This window comes from Choloepus didactylus, chromosome 12 (assembly GCF_015220235.1).
Source record: "Choloepus didactylus isolate mChoDid1 chromosome 12, mChoDid1.pri, whole genome shotgun sequence".
Lineage (NCBI taxonomy): Eukaryota > Metazoa > Chordata > Mammalia > Pilosa > Megalonychidae > Choloepus > Choloepus didactylus.
The window spans coordinates 102,423,977-102,445,648 of NC_051318.1; the positions used below are offsets into that span (position 1 = coordinate 102,423,977).

Consider the following 21,672-nt stretch of genomic DNA (forward strand, 5'->3'; position numbering starts at 1 on the left):
GAGCTGCCAACCTGCTGGTCCAGGTGGTTTTTGTTAGTGTACAGGTTACAAAATTGCTTAGTTAGAGTGGCCTGGCCCAAACATTCGCCCCATTTTATTTTCCTACAGAGTTTTTTAGAATGTGCTTTTTGCAGAGTGCAAAGGTTTTTCAGGAATGAGTGCTGTTTTAGCAGAGATGCTGGTTCTTTTCTGTTGCTATCTTTTATTTCCTGATGAATGCAACTTCATCTAGATTGCTGAGAGCCTTGCCAATACAAGGAAGATCACTCAAATAAGAATAATTTCAATAAAGCCAAAACAGAGCTGTTTTCAAGGACTATTTTGGCCTTAAAATGTGATGGCGGGGTACTTAGAATAAAACACCCAGTGCCAAAGAGAAAATAATTCTCTGTGGACATAGGACTAACCAGTTTTTGTAATGAGAAGGTGACCTTCCTCCAAACTTTAGATGAAGTTGGTCATGAGCAATTCCTTCAACTGGGTCTGGGAATGGAGGATTTTAACATAGTAAATCCAGATTACAATAGGGACAAATACTTCAATTATAATGTTACACAAAAGCAGAATTTACTGAAGCTTCTCTATCTTTCATGTTTACTGAGCTCCTTTTACCCTCAAGGGGAATACGTGTGTCATTGAAGAAAGCTGGTCACCTGTGGTCACATAAGCCACCCATGTGGTGTTTGGAGCTCCATGAAGATGCGGGAGGGGAGGTAACTGATTGTGTGAAACATTTCTCATTTCTTCAATGTTTAAAACTTAGTCTTCACTGCCCCTCTGATGTTTGTTAACATAGTTTATATATAAAGTGGAGGAAGAAAATAGAAATGAGCTTTTTTAATAAATCTGAAATTACAGATGTGAAACAAATCAAGGAATAAATACATGTCCATTAAATAAATAAATAAAATGAAACCCACAGTATTGGAGGGGATCCCAATTTTAAAATATAACAGTTCTTTTAATATGAAAGGTCTGTTTCAAAGTTTTTCAGTTTTACCTAATGTCCTTGTGTACTGTGTTCCAAAATAATCAGAATAACAAGGTAAAAACCTTATATGAAGAATATTCTTTCAAAAATAAAATCTGCATTGACATTTTATCTAGTTAGGAGAATCCTCAAGTACATATGTATATATGCATAAATACATGTGTATCAGCAAGGAAATAGATGTAAAAGCTATAAACATGTAGCAGGGATTGGGGACAATTCTTTGCTAGGTGGGAAACTATTCTTCATCAGATACCAGTTACAACCTAACTCTAGGTTATGTCTCATTCAAAATATACCTCTACTGCAAAATCTTGACCGTAAATTCTCCATGTTTTTGGTTTATGAGGATTATCCAATTCATTTCTGGGAAGATAAAGCCTAAAAATAGAAAGAAAAAAAATCATTTTATTTTAGGGCTGAAAGAAAAGTCATGCAGAAGGCACCCTTATTAGAGCTTCATAATTTTTTGCTTGTCACTATCAGAGCCTCAGCCCCTTTTCTGTTTCTTAGTTGGCTCCTCACATTTCTCCACTGAGTTGCAAAATATCGTAATCTACAGTAACAAACATGTCAGTGACAAAAAGTTCACCGATTCTTTTAACATTGCCTTTTATGGAATTAGTGACATCTGTGTTTAATAAGCAATCTAAATTCCTATTAGGTGACAGAAACCAGCTAGAAGACGGGTGTCTATTTAAGCACAAGTAATAAAATACCTATTATGATGAAGTTTAAACCACAATCCCATCACTAATAAAAATGGCTTGTCCAAGTAGTTTCAAAATTAAACTGTTAAGGAAATCTTTAAAAGCAATAAAAGTGGCTATAAGAGTGATCTAAGTTGTTGCTTCCCCAATATGAACATGGTGGCGTTAAGGAAAAAATTGTGTCCTTACAATAACTACTTAAGTAGCACCAATTCAAGTTTCATGCAGACATCGCTATTTGAGATATTTTGCTCATGTTATGAGCACACAAAACTGCGACCCATCCAGGAAAAAACTGGTAAAATTCGTCCATCAAATCCAAAGTTCACTGTATCAAAATACATTACATGTGTGTGCATTACAAGTATTTAAGCCAGATGTTAAATTCACTGTTGCCTTACTGGACTTGAGGTGTTACCAGAGCCAGTTCAGATTTGAAGAAAAGGCTAGGATTGTATGTAATGAGAACTATAAATTGATACCATGTACAATCACAAGCACTTCTTCAAATCTAAACGGAATAATTTTTAAAATACATGACTCCATCTCGATTTTTCACCACTACAGAACAGATACCCTTAATGTGGAATGCATTACCTGGAATACATTTCCAGATATGGTAGAAAGTTCTTTGGACTAATGATCTTCCAATCCAATTAACAATTACAAAAGGCTTCCCACTTCAGTTACTAGAAAATCACATCTAAATGGAGACTATTAGATTAATGATTTTTAGCTGCCCTCATGTATACTTGTGCCTTATCACTTCTGCTCTAGATATAAGTGTTATTGGTCAGCTTTTAAACTAGCTGGAGCCTCCCTAGACCACACCTTACTTTAGAATACGATTTGGTGGTATTTGCTCACCAGTTAACCGATAACTTCCTGAGTCCCTGCTATGTGTTAGATACCGAGCAGACTTGAGTGAAACTTCCGTGGGAGGGATTCCTGCACCCAAGACTCGACTGATACTTTTTAATTTGTAGCAGAGTAACTTGGTGTGGACCTTAAGGTTAATGTGCCAGTGGATCTCTAGAATAGCTATACTTTTTTTTTTCAGAACCATCTATCTTTTTTTTTTTTATCTTCATTTTATTGAGATATATTCACATACCACGCAGTCATACAAAACAAATCGTACATTCGATTGTTCACAGTACCATTACATAGTTGGACATTCATCACCCAAATCAATTCCTGACACCTTCATTAGCACACACACAAAAATAACAAGAATAATAATTAGAGTGAAAAAGAGCAATTGAAGTAAAAAAGAACACTGGGTACCTTTGTCTGTTTGTTTCCTTCCCCTATTTTTCTACTTATCCATCCATAAACTAGACGAAGTGGAGTGTGGTCCTTATGGCTTTCCCAATCCCCTTGTCACCCCTCATAAGCTACATTTTTATACAACTGTCTTCGAGATTCATGGGTTCTGGGTTGTAGTTTGATAGTTTCAGGTATCCACCACCAGCTACCCCAATTCTTTGGAACCTAAAAAGGGTTGTCTAAAGTGTGCATAAGAGTGCCCACCAGAGTGACCTCTCGGCTCCTTTTGGATTCTCTCTGCCACTGAAGCTTATTTCATTTCCTTTCACATCCCCCTTTTCGTCAAGAAGATGTTCTCCGTCCCACGATGCCAGGTCTACATTCCTCCCCGGGAGTCATATTCCACGTTGCCAGGGAGATTCACTCCCCTGGGTGTCTGATCCCACGTACGGGGGAGGGCAGTGATTTCACCTTTCAAGTTGGCTTAGCCAGAGAGAGAGGGCCACATCTGAGCAACAAAGCGGCATTCGGGAGGAGGCTCTTAGGTACAACCATAGGGAGGCCTAGCCTCTCCTTTGCAGCAACCGTCTTCCCAAGGGTAAAACTTATGGTAGAGGGCTCAACCCATCAAACCACCAGTCCCCTATTTCTGTGGTCATGTTAGCAACCATGAAGGTGGGGTAGGCAAATACCCCTGCATTCTCCACAGGCTCCTCAAGGGGGCACTACATCTTTTTTTTTTTTTTTTTTTTAACTTTCCCTTCTTTTTTAAATCAACTGTATGAAAAAAAAGTTAAAAAGAAAACAAACATACAATAAAAGAACATTTCGGAGAGACCATAACAAGGGAGTAAGAAAAAGACAACTAACCTAAGATAACTGCTTAACTTCCAACATGTTCCTACTTTACCCCAAGAAAGTTACCTAATATAGCAACATTTCTGTGAACTTGCTCCTACTATATCCATCAGAAATTAACAGACCATAGTCATTCCTGGGCATCCCCAGAACGTTAAATAGCTTATCTGTTCTTCTTGGATTATTGTTCCCCCTTCCTTAATTGCTCTCTATTGCTAGTTCCCCTACATTCTACATTATAAGCCATTTGTTTTACATTTTTCAAAGTTCACATTAGTGGTAGCATATAATATTTCTCTTTTTGTGCCTGGCTTATTTCGCTTAGCATTATGTCCTCAAGGTTCATCCATGTTGTCATATGTTTCACAAGATCGTTCCTTCTTATTGCCGCGTAGTATTCCATTGTGTGTATATACCACATTTTATTTATCTACTCATCTGTTGAAGGACATTTGGGTTGTTTCCATCTTTTGGCAATTGTGAATAATGCTGCTATGAACATTGGCGTGCAGATATCTGTTCGTGTCACTGCTTTCCGATCTTCCGGGTATATACCGAGAAGTGCAATCGCTGGATCGAATGGTAACTCTATATCTAGTTTTCTAAGGAACTGCCAGACTGACTTCCAGAGTGGCTGAACCATTATACAGTCCCACCAACAGTGAATAAGAGTTCCAATTTCTCCACATCCCCTCCAGCATTTGTAGTTTCCTGTTTGTTTAATGGCAGCCATTCTAACCAGTGTTAGATGTTATCTCATTGTGGTCTTAATATGCATCTCTCTAATAGCTAGTGAAGCTGAACATTTTTTCATGTGTTTCTTGGCCATTTGTATTTCCTCTTCAGAGAACTGTCTTTTCATATCTTTTGCCCATTTTATAATTGGGCCGACTGTACTATTGTCATTGAGTTGTAGGATTTCTTTGTATATGCAAGATATCAGTCTTTTGTCAGATACATGGTTTCCAAAAATTTTTTCCCATTGAGTTGGCTGCCTCTTTACCTTTTTGAGAAATTCCTTTGAGTTGCAGAAACTTCTAAGCTTGAGGAGTTCCCATTTATCTATTTTCTCTTTTGTTGCTTGTGCTTTGGGTGTAAAGTCTAGGAAGTGGCCGCCTAATACAAGGTCTTGAAGATGTTTTCCTACATTATCTTCTAGGAGTTTTATGATACTTTCTTTTATATTGAGATCTTTGGTCCATTTTGAGTTAATTTTTGTGTAGGGGGTGAGGTAGGGGTCCTCTTTCATTCTTTTGGATATGGATATCCAACTCTCCCAGCCCCATTTGTTGAAAAGACCATTATGACTCAGTTCAGTGACTTTGGGGGCCTTATCAAAGATCAGTCGGCCATAGATCTGAGGGTCTGTCTCCGAATTCTCAATTCGATTCCATTGATCTATATGTCTATCTTTGTGCCAGTACCATGCTGTTTTGGCAACTGTGGCTTTATAATAAGCTTCAAAGTCAGGGAGTGTAAGTCCTCCCACTTCGTTTTTCTTTTTTAGAGTGTCTTTAGCAATTCGAGGCATCTTCCCTTTCCAAATAAATTTCATAACTAGCTTTTCCAAGTCTGCAAAGTAGGTTGTTGGAATTTTGATTGGGATTGCATTGAATCTGTAGATGAGTTTGGGTAGAATTGACATCTTAATGACATTTAGTCTTCCTATCCATGAACATGGAATATTTTTCCATATTTTAAGGTCCCCTTCTATTTCTTTTAGTAGGGTTATGTAGTTTTCTTTGTATAGGTCTTTTACATCTTTGGTTAAGTTTATTCCTAGGTACTTGATTTTTTTAGTTGCTATTGAAAATGGTATCTTTTTCTTGAGTGTCTCTTCAGTTTGTTCATTTCTAGCATATAGAAACATTACTGACTTATGTGCATTAACCTTGTATCCCGCTACTTTGCTAAATTTGTTTATTAGCTCTAGTAGCTGTATCATCGATTTCTCAGGGTTTTCTAGATACAAGATCATATCATCTGCAAACAATGACAGTTTTACTTCTTCTTTTCCAATTTGGATGCCTTTTATTTCTTTGTCTTGCCGGATTGCCCTGGCTAGCACTTCCAGCACAATGTTGAATAACAGTGGTGACAGCGGGCATCCTTGTCTTGTTCCTGATCTTAGAGGGAAGGCTTTCAGTCTCTCACCATTGAGTACTATGCTGGCTGTGGGTTTTTCATATATGCTCTTTATCATGTTGAGGAAGTTTCCTTCAATTCCTGCCTTTTGAAGTGTTTTTATCAAAAAGGGATGTTGGATTTTGTCAAATGCTTTTTCAGCATCTATTGAGATGATCAATTGATTTTTCCCTTTTGACTTGTTAATGTGTTGTAATACATTGATTGATTTTCTTATGTTGAACCATCCTTGCATGCCCGGAATGAACCCCACTTGGTCATGGTGTATGATTTTTTTAATGTGTCTTTGGATTCGATTTGCAAGTATTTTGTTGAGGATTTTTGCATCTATATTCATTAGGGAGATTGGCCGGTAGTTTTCCTTTTTTGTAGCATCTTTGCCTGGTTTTGGTATTAGATTGATGTTAGCTTCATAAAATGAGTTAGGTAGTGTTCCCTTTTCTTCAATGTTTTGAAAGAGTTTGAGTAAGATTGGTGTCAGTTCTTTCTGGAAAGTTTGGTAGAATTCCCCTGTGAAGCCATCTGGCCCTGGGCATTTATTTGTGGGAAGATTTTTGATGACTGATTGGATCTCTTTGCTTGTGATGGGTTGGTTGAGGTCTTCTGTTTCTTCTCTGGTCAGTCTAGGTTGTTCATATGTTTCCAGGAAATTGTCCATTTCCTCTACATTATCCAGTTTGTTGCCATACAGTTGTTCATAGTATCCTCTTATAATTTTTTTAATTTCTTCAGGAGCTGCAGTTAGGTCACCTTTTTCATTCATTATTTTGTTTATATGGGTCTTCTCTCTTTTTGATTTTGTCAGTCTAGCTAGGGGCTTGTCAATCTTGTTGATCTTCTCAAAGAACCAACTTTTGGTGATATTTATCCTCTCTATTGTTTTTTTGTTCTCTATGTCATTTATTTCTGCTTTAATCCTTGTTATTTCTTTTCTTGTACTTGGTTTAGGATTGGTTTGCTGTTCATTTTCTAGCTTCTTCAGTTGATCCATTAGTTCTTTGATTTTGGCTCTTTCTTCCTTTTTAATATATGCGTTTAGTGCTATAAATTTCCCCCTTAGCACTGCTTTTGCTGCATCCCATAGGTTTTGGTATGTTGTGTTCTCATTTTCATTCGTCTCTATATATTTAGCAATTTCTCTTGCTATTTCTTCTTTAACCCACTGATTGTTTAGGAGTGTGTTGTTTAACCTCCAGGTATTTGTGAATTTTCTAAGTCTCTGATGGTTATTGACTTCTAATTGTATTCCATTGTGGTCAGAGAATGTGCTTTGAATAATTTCAATCTTTTTAAATTTATTGAGGCTTGTTTTATGTCCCAGCATATGATCTATTCTGGAGAAAGTTCCATGAGCACTAGAAAAGTATGTGTATTCTGGTGATTTGGGATGTTATGTCCTGTATATGTCTGTTAAATCTAATTCATTTATCAGATTGTTTAGGTTCTCAATTTCCTTATTGGTCTTCTGTCTGGTTGATCTATCTATAGGAGAGAGTGATGTGTTGAAGTCTCCCACAATTATTGTGGAAACATCAATTGCTTCCTTTAGTTTTGCCAGTGTTTCTCTCATGTATTTTGTGGCACCTTGGTTGGGTGCATAGACATTTACGATTGTTATTTCTACTTGCTGAATTGCCCCTTTTATTAGTACGTAGTGGCCTTCTTTGTCTCTCAAAACATCCCTGCATTTGACGTCTATTTTATCTGAGATTAATATTGCTACACCTGCTTTCTTTTGGCTGTAGCTTGCATGAAATATTTTTTTCCATCCTTTCACTTTCAGTTTCTTTGTGTCCCTGTGTTTAAGATGAGTCTCTTGTATGCAACATATTGATGGTTCATTTTTTTTGATCCATTCTGCAAATCTATATCTTTTAATTGGGGAGTTTAATCCATTTACATTCAACGTTATAACCGTGAAGGCATTTCGTGAATCAGCCATCTTATCCTTTGGTTTATGTTTGTCGTATTTTTCCCCTCTGTCTATTAATATCCTTTATTGTACCCATACCGAATCTCTTTAGTACTGAACCTTTCTCCAAGTCTCTCTGTCCTTTCTTTGTTTCTCTGTCTGTAGGGCTCCCTTGAGTATCTCCAGTAGGGCAGGTCTCTTGTTAGCAAATTCTCTCAGCATTTGTTTGTCTGTGAAAAATTTAAGCTCTCCCTCAAATTTGAAGGAGAGCTTTGCTGGATAAAGTATTCTTGGCTGGAAATTTTTCTCACTCAGAATTTTAAATATATCGTGCCACTGCCTTCTCGCCTCCATGGTGGCTGCTGAGTAGTCACTACTTAGTCTTATGCTGTTTCCTTTGTATGTGGTGAATTGCTTTTCTCTTGCTGCTTTCAGAACTTGCTCCTTCTCTTCTGTGTTTGATAGTGTGATCAGTATATGTCTCGGAGTGGGTTTATTTGGATTTATTCTATTTGGAGTTCACTGAGCATTTATGATTTGTGTATTTATGTTGTTTAGAAGATTTGGGAAGTTTTCCCCAACAATTTCTTTGAATACTCTTCCTAGACCTTTACCCTTTTCTTCCCCTTCTGGGACACCAATGAGTCTTATATTTGGACGTTTCATATTATCTATCATATCCCTGAGGTCCATTTCGATTTTTTCAATTTTTTTCCCCATTCTTTCTTTTATGCTTTCATTTTCCATTCTGTCATCTTCCAGGTCACTGATTCGTTGTTCAACTTCCTCTAGTCTTGTACTATGAGTGTCCAGAATCTCTTTAATTTGGTCAACAGTTTCTTTAATTTCCATAAGATCATCCATTTTTTTATTTAGTCTTGCAATGTCTTCTTTATGCTCTTCTAGGGTCTTCTTGATTTCCTTTGTCTCCCGTACTATGGTCTCATTGTTCATCTTTAGTTCTTTGAGTAGCTGCTCTAGGTGCTGTGTCTCTTCTGGTCTTTTGATTTGGGTGCTTGGGCTTGGGTTATCCATATCGTCTGGTTTTTTCATATGCTTTATAATTTTCTGTTGTTTTTGGCCTCGTGGCATTTGCTGAACTTGATAGGGTTCTTTTAGGATTTGTAGACCAATTGAAGTCCTTATCTCTAATCAGATCTACAGCTTCGTGGAGTACACTTTCTCTAACTAACCAGCAGGTGGCATCCACGAGCCACCTGTTCTCCACAAGCCAGTTCTCCCCTGCTCAGCCTTTTTGGTGAGTGGGGGAGTGAGTCTTGTGGGGTCGAATTGGTGTACCAAGCTTGCGTGTGTAGTTGGTGTTGCCTGCCCTGTATATGGGGCGTGTTTCTGGGCAGTCAGGGAGGGGGGGGTGGCTCTAACAATCAAATCTCCCTGGTGATCCTAGAGTTTTAAAGCTGCTGCAATAGTCTAATCCTTCAGTTCAGTCCTGCCACAGTTTGTCTCTGCCACTGACCCACAAGTCCTTGGTATTGGCGTATGGCTCCTGAGACTTGCAAGTGGGCCCCTCTTCCAGGCTGTGCACCCTGGGTCCTCTGTTGAGGGATGACTGTGCTATGTCACAGGTGAGTGCCGTCCCCCCAGGGCGGTTCTGGGCTGCTGGGCTGTGTAGGGAGGCTCCCAGTCTGCTGAAATAATGGCTGAATGGGGCTTTGTTAATTCACACTGCTCTACCTTCCCAACTCTGGGACAATCAGCTGAAGTTGCAGGGAAGGCTAATGTCCACGCCCAGTTTTGTGGTGTGTGCCTGTTATTTGAAGCACTTCCGTCACACTGGGTTGCCTGGGGAAGTTCTGGGCTATGGGGCTGGCGATGGGCAGGAGTGTTTCCTGTCCACCAGGATGATGGCTGTGAGCGGACACCCCCCTTTTCTTGGGAAGTTGTGGTGTTTAGTGAATTTTCTCAGCCACTGGATTATTGCGTTTTGTCTCAGAGCTCTCCTAGTTCTGCTCTTGACTTGACCTGCCCAAATAGCAAGTCTTTGAAGCTTTCTGTATTGGGCTTCTTAGAGTAATTGTTTTAGAAAAAGAAAAAAGGATTAAAAAAAAAACAAAAACAAACAAACAAACAAACAAACAAACAAAAAAACGGGCCCTCCTCAGAGATCTAATGGGTTATTGAAATGCTAAGAGACAAAGCAACCAGGGCCATTAACGAAAGGTCCACAGGGCAGAGAGATCAGCTTTTCTTCAGGATTTGCATATGCGCCTCAGGGCCCTTCCCCTTTCTATGTTCACCAGAACTCTAAAAATCCTCCGCTTTTATTTTGGAGTTTTTCGTGTTTTTTTTTTCTATGCCTGTCTCCTCTCTGCTGGGCTGGCTGCTCTCAGATTCTCTGGTGTCTGGTCTCAGTCTATCTATGGTTGGAGTTTGAATCAGTAGAATGAGTTTCCGATAAGGGCTGCCACTGCAGTTCTCCCTTCTCCTTCCCGGAGCTGACAGCCCCTCCTCCCCCGGGACTGAGCCTGGCAGGGAGGGGCGCGGGTCCCCTGGCCGCAAAAACTTACAGATTTCGCTGATCTCAGCAGTTCCACTTTTTCATGAGTGTTGTATGAAGTATGCCCAAAGTCAGATTGCTCTGTGGTGTCCAGTCCACGCAGTTCCTGGCTTTCTACCTACTTTCCTGGAGGAGTAACTAAAACATACAGCTCACCAGTCTGCCATCTTGCCCCGCCCTCCCATCTATCTTTTTATACTTTATTATTAGCTCTACAGATGCAGGGCCTCAAAAAATTGGGTTTAAACTCAGACTTGTTTCTCTTCACAGACTCTTTAGTAAAAAGTGAAAGATTTATAAGATCTGAAGAGAAACCAGAGTATAGAATAGCTATAAGTTTTAAAATAACTGGAGTAAGATGAATAAAAACTCTGAAGAATGAGTGATTTGAGGATTTTTTTGTTTCCATAAATTGCGCTTACAACAATCAGCAAAAGACTTGCCATTCCACCATTCACTCACACATTGAAGATTAAGCTGTTTCTGTTGGATTATATCATAGCCATACCTGTTATTTTGTATAAAAGATGTATGGAACCAAAAGAAAAATGGGCAGTTGTCATAGTATTTAGGAATATCCTAAAAATATATGAAAGGAAAAAAAGGTTATTTTTTCATAGTAAAATTGATACAAAGAGCTAATTATTCCAAAGGGATTAAATTTCTTCCTTTGGGGCATTTACATATTTATTAATCAATTGTAGTTATTAAATATGCAGCACTCTATAGTCTGTAACACAATACACATGAGGCACAGAGAAGGAGTTTTTAAGAGAAATGTATTCTTTCCATGATTTTTAGAAATTCAGGGACTGGTCTTTTAAACTGGTTTAGATATTGCAAAACAGAATCTACTAAGGACCTATGTCTATTTATACCCATATATATTATCCATTTCTATAAGGAGCAGCTGCATTGAATAATTAACCATTATTATTAATGATAATGATAGAAATACCTAAAAATATTGAAAGTGTCTCCATCTCATGGCCCTTGACAATCACAAATTCTAGATGTTACCCACCCCCACCCACCCAGGAAGGTAGTCTACACTACTGCTTCTGCTTGGAGCCCCCTGTTAAAGAGAGAATCAGAGCAGCTTCCTAATTCAAGTGGCATATGTCCAATATGGGAATTATCCAGTTCACTTGCTTCAACACATTTACCATTTCAATACTCAAAAGATTGTACCCCAAAAGGGAGTAAGCTGGGGATGAAGGAGGGCATAGGAAATAAAATTTACACTGATCTTGCCAACTACTTGTTGGCAGTTCTAATAGATATTTTGATAGGAAAATGAAACTAGTGAGGCTTAGAATTTGTTATATACAGAATAATAGACATACATTTTATATGACTGGTCAATATAAATACACTCATAATATTCAGAGTATTGACAATAAAAGACCTTATTTTTCATAAATAAATATTGGATTACTACTTTTATAATGTATGATATGTCAATTCAGAGGAAAGTAAGATCTCCCTGTATTAAAGGATTTCATACGTTATGTGGAACAATGTGTTAAGATACAAAACAAAAATGTGGATTACTGCTATGCAGTCAAAAATGTACCTTTGTTTTTTAAAATATTGGTTTTTGTAATTTTTCTTATTTTAAAATTAATACATGTCCACTGTATAGAATTTAGAAAAAGCAAATGAACAAAAATAAAAAACAAAAACCACATGTATTGTTCTTTTTTTAAAAAATTGTAGATCTAACTTACTGTTTTCCTCCCCCTCCCTGATTTGGGGTTGACTCTTTCCGATTAGCTCCCATGTTGGGAATTTTAGAAAAGGAAATCTCAAAAGAAAATCATTCCAAAGACCAGACAAGAATCATGACAGAGGTTGTTTTTTGGTTACTCACTGAAGAGGAGAGAAATTTCACTTTCACATCATCATACAGAATTGGACAGTTGAGTAGATTAATTATTACTTTGTCCCTTTCAGGGTCATGAAATATCTGTGAATGAAGACATGGAACTCTTCATTAAACTGAGCTGGAGACTAGATGGTAAATAAGTATAACAGTGAAGTAAGTTTTCACTGATCTAGGCTTCCTATATTTATCGAGTACTCTTGATCTTATAGGCCCATCACTACATGTATAAATAAATGTGAACCGTTGTTTCTATGAAGTTGTAACACTGTTGTTTACATTTTTTAAAGGCCAGCATGTTTGGGGTTATGGTGGGGCACTGTTAAAAAGCAGAGGATTCAATTTTCTATTAGTGTTTAATCAAGGAAATATTAATGTTGAATCTGTGTGACCTGATTTTCATGTATTGGGGCCTCTTTTGAGAGTATGCTAAGAAGCTCTATTTCAAAGCTGCTTTTTGGCATTCAAAAAGCAATGCATAATTGATTGTGTTTTATCAAAACCTTGTGTTTGCTGAATGGAATCACAGACCTGGTTCACTGAAGGCTGCTGGACGGGGTGACCAAAGATAGGTCAAGTTTCTGGAACAAACAACTTTGAAGCTATAATGAGTGTTTCTTTATTATTTGTTCACCCTGTATAATAATGGCACCCATCATGTGAAAGGTCTGTGTTAGGCACTGTGAAAAATACAAAAAAAGAAGTAGCCTACATAGTCAATGCCTTCAGGGAGCCATACACACACAAAACAATAATATAATGGAATCCAATTAAGTGCCAATCTATACGATGGAGATTGAGTGTGGTGTTGCACATTGCTGGGGAGGTTAACAGGAGCTGTTGGATGAGAAATCTTCAAGAGGAGGTAGGAATTGAGCTGGGCATGGAAGGCCTTGTGTAAATAAAGAGGAGCACGTAAAACAGTATTTAATCCAGACAAGAAGGGACAACATCTTCAGAAACACAAAGCAGAATAGAGTGTTGTATTCCAAGGGCCAGAATGGATTCTGTAGGTCAAGTTACTGATGGAAATAAGTTCAGTCATGATAGGGCCATACCTTAAGAGTTCAGGAATCAGGAAAATAAGTATGAAGTTGCTGAAGAATACAGTGAGGCATTTCCTATGTGGCAAAATGGCCTAATTACCACATAAAACTTTTGTTTAGTGCTTTATAATTCACAAAGCAACTTAACATATATTATCTCATTTAATCCTCACATTTGACACGTTCATTTTACTGACAAGAACACTGAGCCAAAGATGTTAACTGGCTTTGTTCATGGGCATGTAGTTTTGTCTTCTGATCTATATTATACTTTTTCACAATGAGAACATTATTTCAGGATGCATGTTGCAGGACTTTATAAATTGCACTGTATAAGGAGAAACAGAAAGTAAGAAGAACACTGTAGAAATCTATGCATGAGCAGATGAGGTCCTGGCCAGGTAGGGACATTGTGAATAGAAAGGAAGGAAGAGAGTGAAGAGAGATTTCAAAGCCATAGTCAACAGGATTTGGTGACTACATGGATTTAGAGGGCCAAGGTGAAGAGAGAATCAAAGATAATACCAAATTTCAGGCCTGAGTGGGAGAAGGCTGGTGTGATTTGCAGAAGTAGAGGAAAAGCTCATTTGATAAATTTGGACCGACAAATGTTGGGTTTGAATTGCCGAGGCAGGGACTGTGTATTTTATCTCCCTGCATCTGCCGCATTGCCAGGCACACAGTGTGTGCTCATAAATATCTGCTGAGTGAATGAACGAACAAATGATGGTTTATAGCAGGGGACTGGATGAGCATAACCAAGAACAGGAAACACAGGGTCAGGCTGGGTGGATGCCCTTAGTTAGGCGAGGTCAAAAAGAAGAGAAAGAAATAGTGTTGGAAAGGTAGCAGGAGAACTAGAGATGAAAGCCTGCGAAGAAATTTTAAAAGTTTCTATTTCTTAGACCTATGAAGAGCGCTTTCCTATTGCTTCGGAAAAAGTCTGTAATCTTAGGCATTTCTTCAACATTTTAGCAAAATACCGACTACCAGATTCCATTGCTTTGGGTAAAAGCGATTCCTCCACAAGCTATACCCTGTTGCACTGTTTCTTACAGCATGGGCCCACAGAACATCTGAATTAGAATCACTGGGGATGCTGTTAAGGCCCCATGCCAAGTTTCCTGAATCATACTTTGGGGAGTACAACCTAAGAAAAAACATTTTTCAGAAACTCCTGGGTGATTTTCATGCACACTAAAATTTGCAAATCAGAGGTATACAATGAATGATAAAATGACCCAGAAGAAGAGAATATAGCTAAAAATGACCAGATATATGAATTTAAAACCCTGATAGATTCCTGGAAACACACTCAGCATTTGTGGGAAGGTGAAAGGCAAAGCAACACTCTGAACTGGAAATTTGTTCTGGAAAATGCCCAGGAAAACCTATTCTGAACAATGAGGTTAATTTAGCACTGGTTTGCATCTGAACGCACTGATACCAAGTAGGATGGCAACCAGAGAGCAATATGGCATCTCTTTATGGTGTGACAGTTTGGGGATATCAACATGCAGATTTAAGACAAACTTTAAAATAAACATTGGAACTTCTAGTCCACATGCTTTCTCTTACATAACAGTTTTTGGAAGCGCAACAGGAAAAGACAGTCATTTTCTGCATCGTTATTTGCACTTTCAAATCACTTCCATTGCCTTTTCCAACACCTGAATGAAACAAAAGGCCGGTTAGAACAAAGATTAAAATGTCTTACCAGTGAGTATTATGGATTAAAAAGAGAAAAAAATTATCCCAGCTAACAGTGTGTCAATATTTGATCATTTGGGTCTTGCATGGATTTTGCCCTTGAAAGACAAGGTTTCAAGCCCAGTTCTTTCTCCTAAAGAATTTATAAGTCTCTAAGACATACAATTTAACTGCTTCACCTTTCTAGACAAAAGAATATTTTAGGGAAGGTGATTTGCAATCCTTCTCACTAATATGTTGCTTTCTCCAGACTTCTAATCATAATTAAAAAAATAAAGCCTAAATTCTTCTGGCCTAGTTTCTAATGAGACCTCTGTAAATATAGAGGATAGTTATATCCAAACATTCCTGTGGTATTCAGAATATATTACAGACAAATGGTCGCTTGCCCTTTTTATTAATCCAAATAGCCCACTTCCTCAAGCATTTCCTCAAAGGGTTGGTTTCTCATCCTCAAATTAATTTTTATTGATTTCCTTTCAATCCTACATATTTTATCTCAGTATTGGGGTACAGAACTTAAATATTCTAATAAAGTCCTACATTAATCATTCTTTTTTAAATTAGAGAAGTTGTAGTTTTACATAAAAATCCTGCAGAAAAAATAGTTTCCATATAGCCCCCACCCCACATACCCAGTTTTCCCTATTACTAACACTTTCCATTAGTGTGTTACCTTTGTTACATTAATGAAACTACATTATTATAATTATACTATTTAATATAGTCCATATTTTACATTAGGTTTCACTAGTTTGTGTTGTACAGTCCTATGTTTTTTTAAAATTTATATTCTAGTAACATACACACAAACTAAAATTTCCCATGTCAACCACATTCAAATATATAATTCAGTGATATTAATTACATTCACAGTGTTGTGCTACTATCACCACCATCAACTACTTAAGCTTTTCCATCACCCCAAACAGACAAGCTGTACCAATTAAAGCCTTAATTGCCCATGCCTTACACCCACCCCAGTCCCTGGTAACCTGTATTCTAGGTTCTGACTCGATGAACTTGCTTACTCTAATGATTTCATATCAGTGAGATCATACAGTATTTGTCCTTTTGTGTCTGGCTTGTTTCAAGGTTCATCCATGTTGTCACATGCATCCAAACTTCATAACTTTTTATGCCTTAATAATATTCCACTGTATGGATATGCTACATTTTGTTATCAGTTCGTCTATTGATGGACTCTTGCATTGCTTCCATCTCTTGGCAGTTGTTAATAATGCCACTATGAACAAGAGTGTGCAAATATCTGTTTGAGTTCATACTTTCAATTCTTTGGAGTATATACCTGGAAGTGGGATTGCCAGGTCACATGGTAATTCTGTATTTAACTTTCCACGGAACTGCCAAACTTTTCCACAGTGGTTGCACCATTTTGCAATCCCACCAAAAATGAATGAGTGTTCCTATTTCTTCACATCTTCTCTAACACTGCTTACTTTCCATAATTGTAATAGTAGCCATTCTAGGGGTGTGTGAAATTATATCTCACTGGGGTTTTGAATTGCATTTTCCTAATGGCCAGAGATGTTATGAATCCTTTCTTGTGCTTATTGGCCATTTGGATACCGAATCTGGAGAAATGTCTCTTCCAGAATTTTACCTATATTTAATTGTGTTGTATGCCTTTTTGTTGCTGAGTTGTAGGGTTTCTTTATATATTCTGAATATTAAAACCTTACTGGATATGTGGCTTCCAACTGTTTTCTCTCATTCTGTAAACAGTCTTTTTACTTTCATAATAAAGCTTTTTGAAGCACAAATTTTTAGTTTTGATTGTCCCATTTTCTATTTTTTCTTTTGTTGATTCCATGGGCTATATATCTGTCCTTGTGTCCATACCATGCTGTTCTGACCACTGTAGCTTTCTATCAATGTGGTGGTGTGAAGCTGCATGCACCCCAGAAAAGTATGCTCTTAAAGTCAATCCATTCCTCTGCGTGTGGACCCATTGAAGGTAGATCTTTTGGTGAGGCTACTTAAGTTAAGGTATGACCCATTTCATTCAGGGTGGGTCTTAATATTCTTACTGGAGTACTTTATAAATGAGATGGATGACTACAGAGAGAGAGAAAGAGAAAGCCAGGGAAGCAAGAAGCTGACAGCAAGGAAAGCCAGAAGAGAAGGGAGAGAACAGCAGATGCCGCAATGTGCTTTGCCATGTGAGAGAGGAGTCCAGGATCTTCTGCAGCTGGTCTTCAGGAAGAAAGCATCGTGTTGATGATGCCTTGATTTGGAATTTTTCATGGCTTCAAAACTTAAGCTTGTAAGCTAACAAATTCCTATTGTTGGATGGTGGATTAGGAGAGACAGGGCAAAAAAAGTCTCCATGAAAGATAGTATATAAAAGACAGAAAGTGCTCCAGAATACCAGTTCCAGTGACGCACCAGCTGATCAAGGTCTGTTAAATCCACAGGGACCGTGCACTTGGTGAAACCGAGAGTCTGCATTCTGAAATGAGTGAGTGAGTCTGCTGGAGAACCGACAGCCATCCTGTGGTCAGGAGAAACTGGGGGTTGGCATTCACAGACGGATTAGTTTAAAAACCCAAAAGCAGCTGCGGATCTGGCAGCGAGAGCCGCACAACCCAGCACGGCAGTAAGTCCTTCCCGCAAAATGCGCACACACCTCAGTAGCTGGTGTGGACGATAGCCTTTCGCACATCTGCAGCCAGTTGTCCCAGAGCTACAAAGGTGGAGGTCCATGATAAAGGGGGAAATTGCCATGCCCCACACGCCCATATTTTCAGTGGGCTGTGAACACCCCTGAGCGATGCAGTGGCCCAGAGCTTCCCTTGGGGACTGCACTCACCTGTGACATTGTGCTGTCTTCCTCCCACAGAGGCCCTTGGAGGCAGGACCTGTATGTAAGTCACAGGGACCATACACCAATATCAGGGACTTGTGGGTCTGTGGCAGAGACAGATTATGAGGAGACTGAACCAAAAGTTTGAACCCCTACAGCAGCTATAAGCCTCCAGGAACATCTGGGAGATTTGATTATTAAAGCTGCCATCCCTTCCTAACTGTTCAGATACAACCCCCACATTCTGGGGAGGCAGCATCAACTACACATGGAAATTTGGTGCACCAAGTGGACCCCCTCAAGATTCAGACCCCCACTCACCACAAAGACAAAGTTGGGGAGAACTGGCTTGAGAGGAATAGGTGCCTCACGGACACCACCTGCTGGTTTGTCAGAGAGAGTGTACTCCACCGAGCTGTAGCTCTGAGAAATTAGAGACAGTTGTTTAAATAAGTCTACATATCCTAAAAGAACCCTATCAAGTTAAGCAAATGCCAAGAGGCCAAAAAACAACAGGAAATTTTAAAGCATATGAAGAAACCAGAAGATATGGATAACCCAAACCCAAACACCCAAATCAAAAGATCAGAGGAGACACAGTACTTGGAACAATTAATCAAAGAACAAGATCATGGCACAGGATATAAAGGACATGAAGAAGACCCTAGAGGAACATAAAGAAAAATTTGCAATAGTAAATTAAAAAAAAACAGATGATCTTATGGAAATAAAAGAAACTGTCTATCAAATAAAAAAGATTCTGGACACTCACAGCACTAGAATGGAGGAAGCTGAGCAGCAAATCAGCGACCTCAAAGAAGACAGAACAGTGAGTGAAAGAAAAAAGCAAGAATGGGGAAAAATTGAAAAAATGGACACAGATCTCAGGGATATGATGGACAATATAAAATGCACAAATATAAGAATCATGGGTGTTCCAGAAGGGGAAGAGAAGGGTTAAAGTCTAGGAAGAGTATTCAAAGAAATGGTTGGGGAAAGCTTCCCAAACCTAAACAACATAAATACACAAATCATAGATGCCTAATGAACTCCAAAAAGAATAAATCCGAATAAAACCACTCCAAGACATATTCTGATCAGATTGTCAAATGCTGAAGAGAAGGAGCAAGTTCTGAAAGCAGCAAGAGAAAAGCAATTCACCACATACAAAGGAAACAACATAAGACTAAGTAGTGACTACTCAGCGGCCACCATGGAGGCGAGAAGGCAGTGGCATGACATATTTAAAATTCTGAAAGAGAAAAATTGCCAACCAAGAATTCTTTATGCAGCGAAGCTCTCCTCCAAATTTGAGGGAGAGCTCAAATTTTTTCACAGACAAATGCTGAGAGAACTTGCTAACAAGAGACCTGACCTACTTGAGATACTACAGGGAGCCCTGCCAACAGAAAACAAAGAAAGGCGAGAGAGGTATGGAGAAAGGACCAGAACTAAAGATATTCAGTATGGATACATTAAAGAACATTAAGAGAGAGAGGAGAAAGATATATCTGACAAACATAAGCCAAAGGATAGGATGGCTGATTTAAGAAATGCCTTCACACCAATAACACTGAATGTAAATTGTTTAAACTTCCCAATTAAAAGATATAGATTGGCAGAATGGATCAAAAAATATGAACCATCAATATGTTGCATATAAGAGACTCATCTTTGACACAGCAACACAAAGAAATTGTAAGTGAAAGGATGGAAAAAAATATTTCATGCACACTACAGCCAAAAGAAAGCAGGTGTAGCAATATTAATCTCAGATAAAATAGACTTTAAATGCAAGGATGTTAGGAGAGACAAAGAAGGCCACTACATACTAATAAAAGGGGCAATTCAACAAGAATAAATAACAATCATAAATGTTTATGCACCCAATCATGGTGCCACAAAATACATGAGACAAACACTGGCAAAACTAAAGGAAGCAACTGATGTTTCCACAATAATTGTGGGAGACTTCAAGACATCACTCTCTCCTACAGATAGATCAAACAGACAGAAGACCAATAAGGAAACTGAAAACCTCAACAATCTGATAAATTAATTTGTGTTAACAGATATATAAAGAACATTACATCCCAAATCACCAGGATACACATCCTTCTCTAGTGCTCACGGAACTTTCTCCAGAATATACCATATCCAGGGCCACAAAACAAGCCTCAATAAATTCTTAAAAATTGAAATTATTCAAAGCACATCCTCTGACCACAATGGAATACAATTAGAATTCAATAACCATCAAATAAAGACTTAGAAAATTCACAAATACCTGGAGTTTAAACAACACATTCCTAAACAATCAGTGGATTAAAGAAGAAATAGCAAGATAAATTGCTAAATATACAGAAACGAATGAAAATGAGAACACAACATATGAAACCCTATGGGATGCAGCAAAAGCGGTACTGAGGGGGAAGTTTATAGAACTAAACCCATACATCAGAAAGGAAGAAAGAGCTAAAATCACAGAACTAGTGGAGCAATTGAGGAAGCTAGAAAATGAACAGCAAACTAATCCTAAACCGAGTACAAGAAAAGAAATAACAAAGATTAAAGCAGAAATAAATGACATAGAGAACAGAAAAACAATAGAGAGGATAAATAATATCAAGAGTTGATTCTTTGAGATCAACAAGATTGACAAGCCCCAGCTAGACTGACAAAATGAAAAAGACAGATGACCTATATAAACAAAATAATGAATGAAAAAGATGACATTACTGCAGATCTTGAAGAAATTAAAAAATTATAAGAGGATACAATGAACAACTGTATGCCAACAAACTGGATAATGTAGAGGAAATGGACAATTTCCTGGAAACGTATGAACAACTTAGACTGACCAGAGAAGAAATAGAAGATCTCAACCAACCAATCACAAGGAAAGAAATCCAGTAAGTCATCAAAAAGCTTCCTACAAATAAATGCCCAGGGCCAGATGGCTTCACAGCGGAATTCTACCAAACTTTCCAAAAAGAACTGACACCAATCTTATTTAAACTTTCAAAACATTGAAGAAAATGGAACACTGCCTAATACATTTTATGAAGCTAACATCGATCTAATACCAAAACCAGGCAAAAATGCCACAAAAAAAGGATAACTACAGGCCAATTTCCCTAATGAATACAGATGCAAAAATTCTCAACAAAATACTTGAAAATTGAATCTAAAGACACATTAAAAAATCATACACCATGACCAAGTAGGGTTCATTCCAGGCATGTAAGGATGGTTCAACATAAGAAAATCAATCAATGTAATACAAAACATTAACAAATCAAAAGAGAAAAATCAAATGATCATCTCAATAGATGCTGAAAAGGCATCTGACATAATCCAACATCGCTTTTTGATAAAAACACTTCAAAAGGTAGGAACTGAAGGAAACTTCCTCAATATGATAAAGAGCATATATGAAAAACCCACAGCCAGCATAGTACTCAAAGGTGAGAGACTGAAAGCCTTTCTTACAAGATCAGAAGTGAGACAAGGATGCCTCTGTCACCACTGTTATTCAACACTGTGCTAGAAGTGCTAGCCAGGGCAATCTGGCAAGACAAAGAAATAAAAGGCATCCAAATTGGAAAGGAAGAAGTAAAACTGTCATTATTTGCAGGTGAAATGATCTTATATCTGGAAAACCCTGAGAAATTGATGATACAGCTACTGGAGCTAATAAACAAATTTAGCAAAGTAGCAGGATACAAGATTAATGCATGTAAGTCAGTAATGTAGAAATGAAAGAAGTGAAGAGACACTCAAGAAAAAGATACCATTTTC

At 38.0% G+C, this 21,672-nt stretch overlaps 1 protein-coding gene and 1 non-coding gene across 2 annotated transcripts in view; both read right to left on the reverse strand.

The window, feature by feature from the left end:
• Positions 1-1,275: 1,275 nt before the first annotated feature.
• The window catches only part of LOC119506941 (phosphatidylinositol 3,4,5-trisphosphate 3-phosphatase TPTE2-like), a 173,729-nt gene continuing 153,332 nt past the window's right edge, over positions 1,276-21,672 (reverse strand). The window contains exons 14-17 of the mRNA XM_037799943.1: positions 14,913-15,004; positions 12,277-12,372; positions 10,912-10,982; positions 1,276-1,372 (exon numbers count right to left, since the gene is read on the reverse strand). Of these exons, the coding sequence (XP_037655871.1) occupies positions 1,276-1,372; positions 10,912-10,982; positions 12,277-12,372; positions 14,913-15,004 (356 nt within the window). The remainder of the gene's footprint in view (positions 1,373-10,911; positions 10,983-12,276; positions 12,373-14,912; positions 15,005-21,672) is intronic.
• On the reverse strand, positions 10,612-10,726 carry LOC119507502. Its single transcript, XR_005211260.1, has one exon. It is a non-coding gene; the product is annotated as a U5 spliceosomal RNA (small nuclear RNA).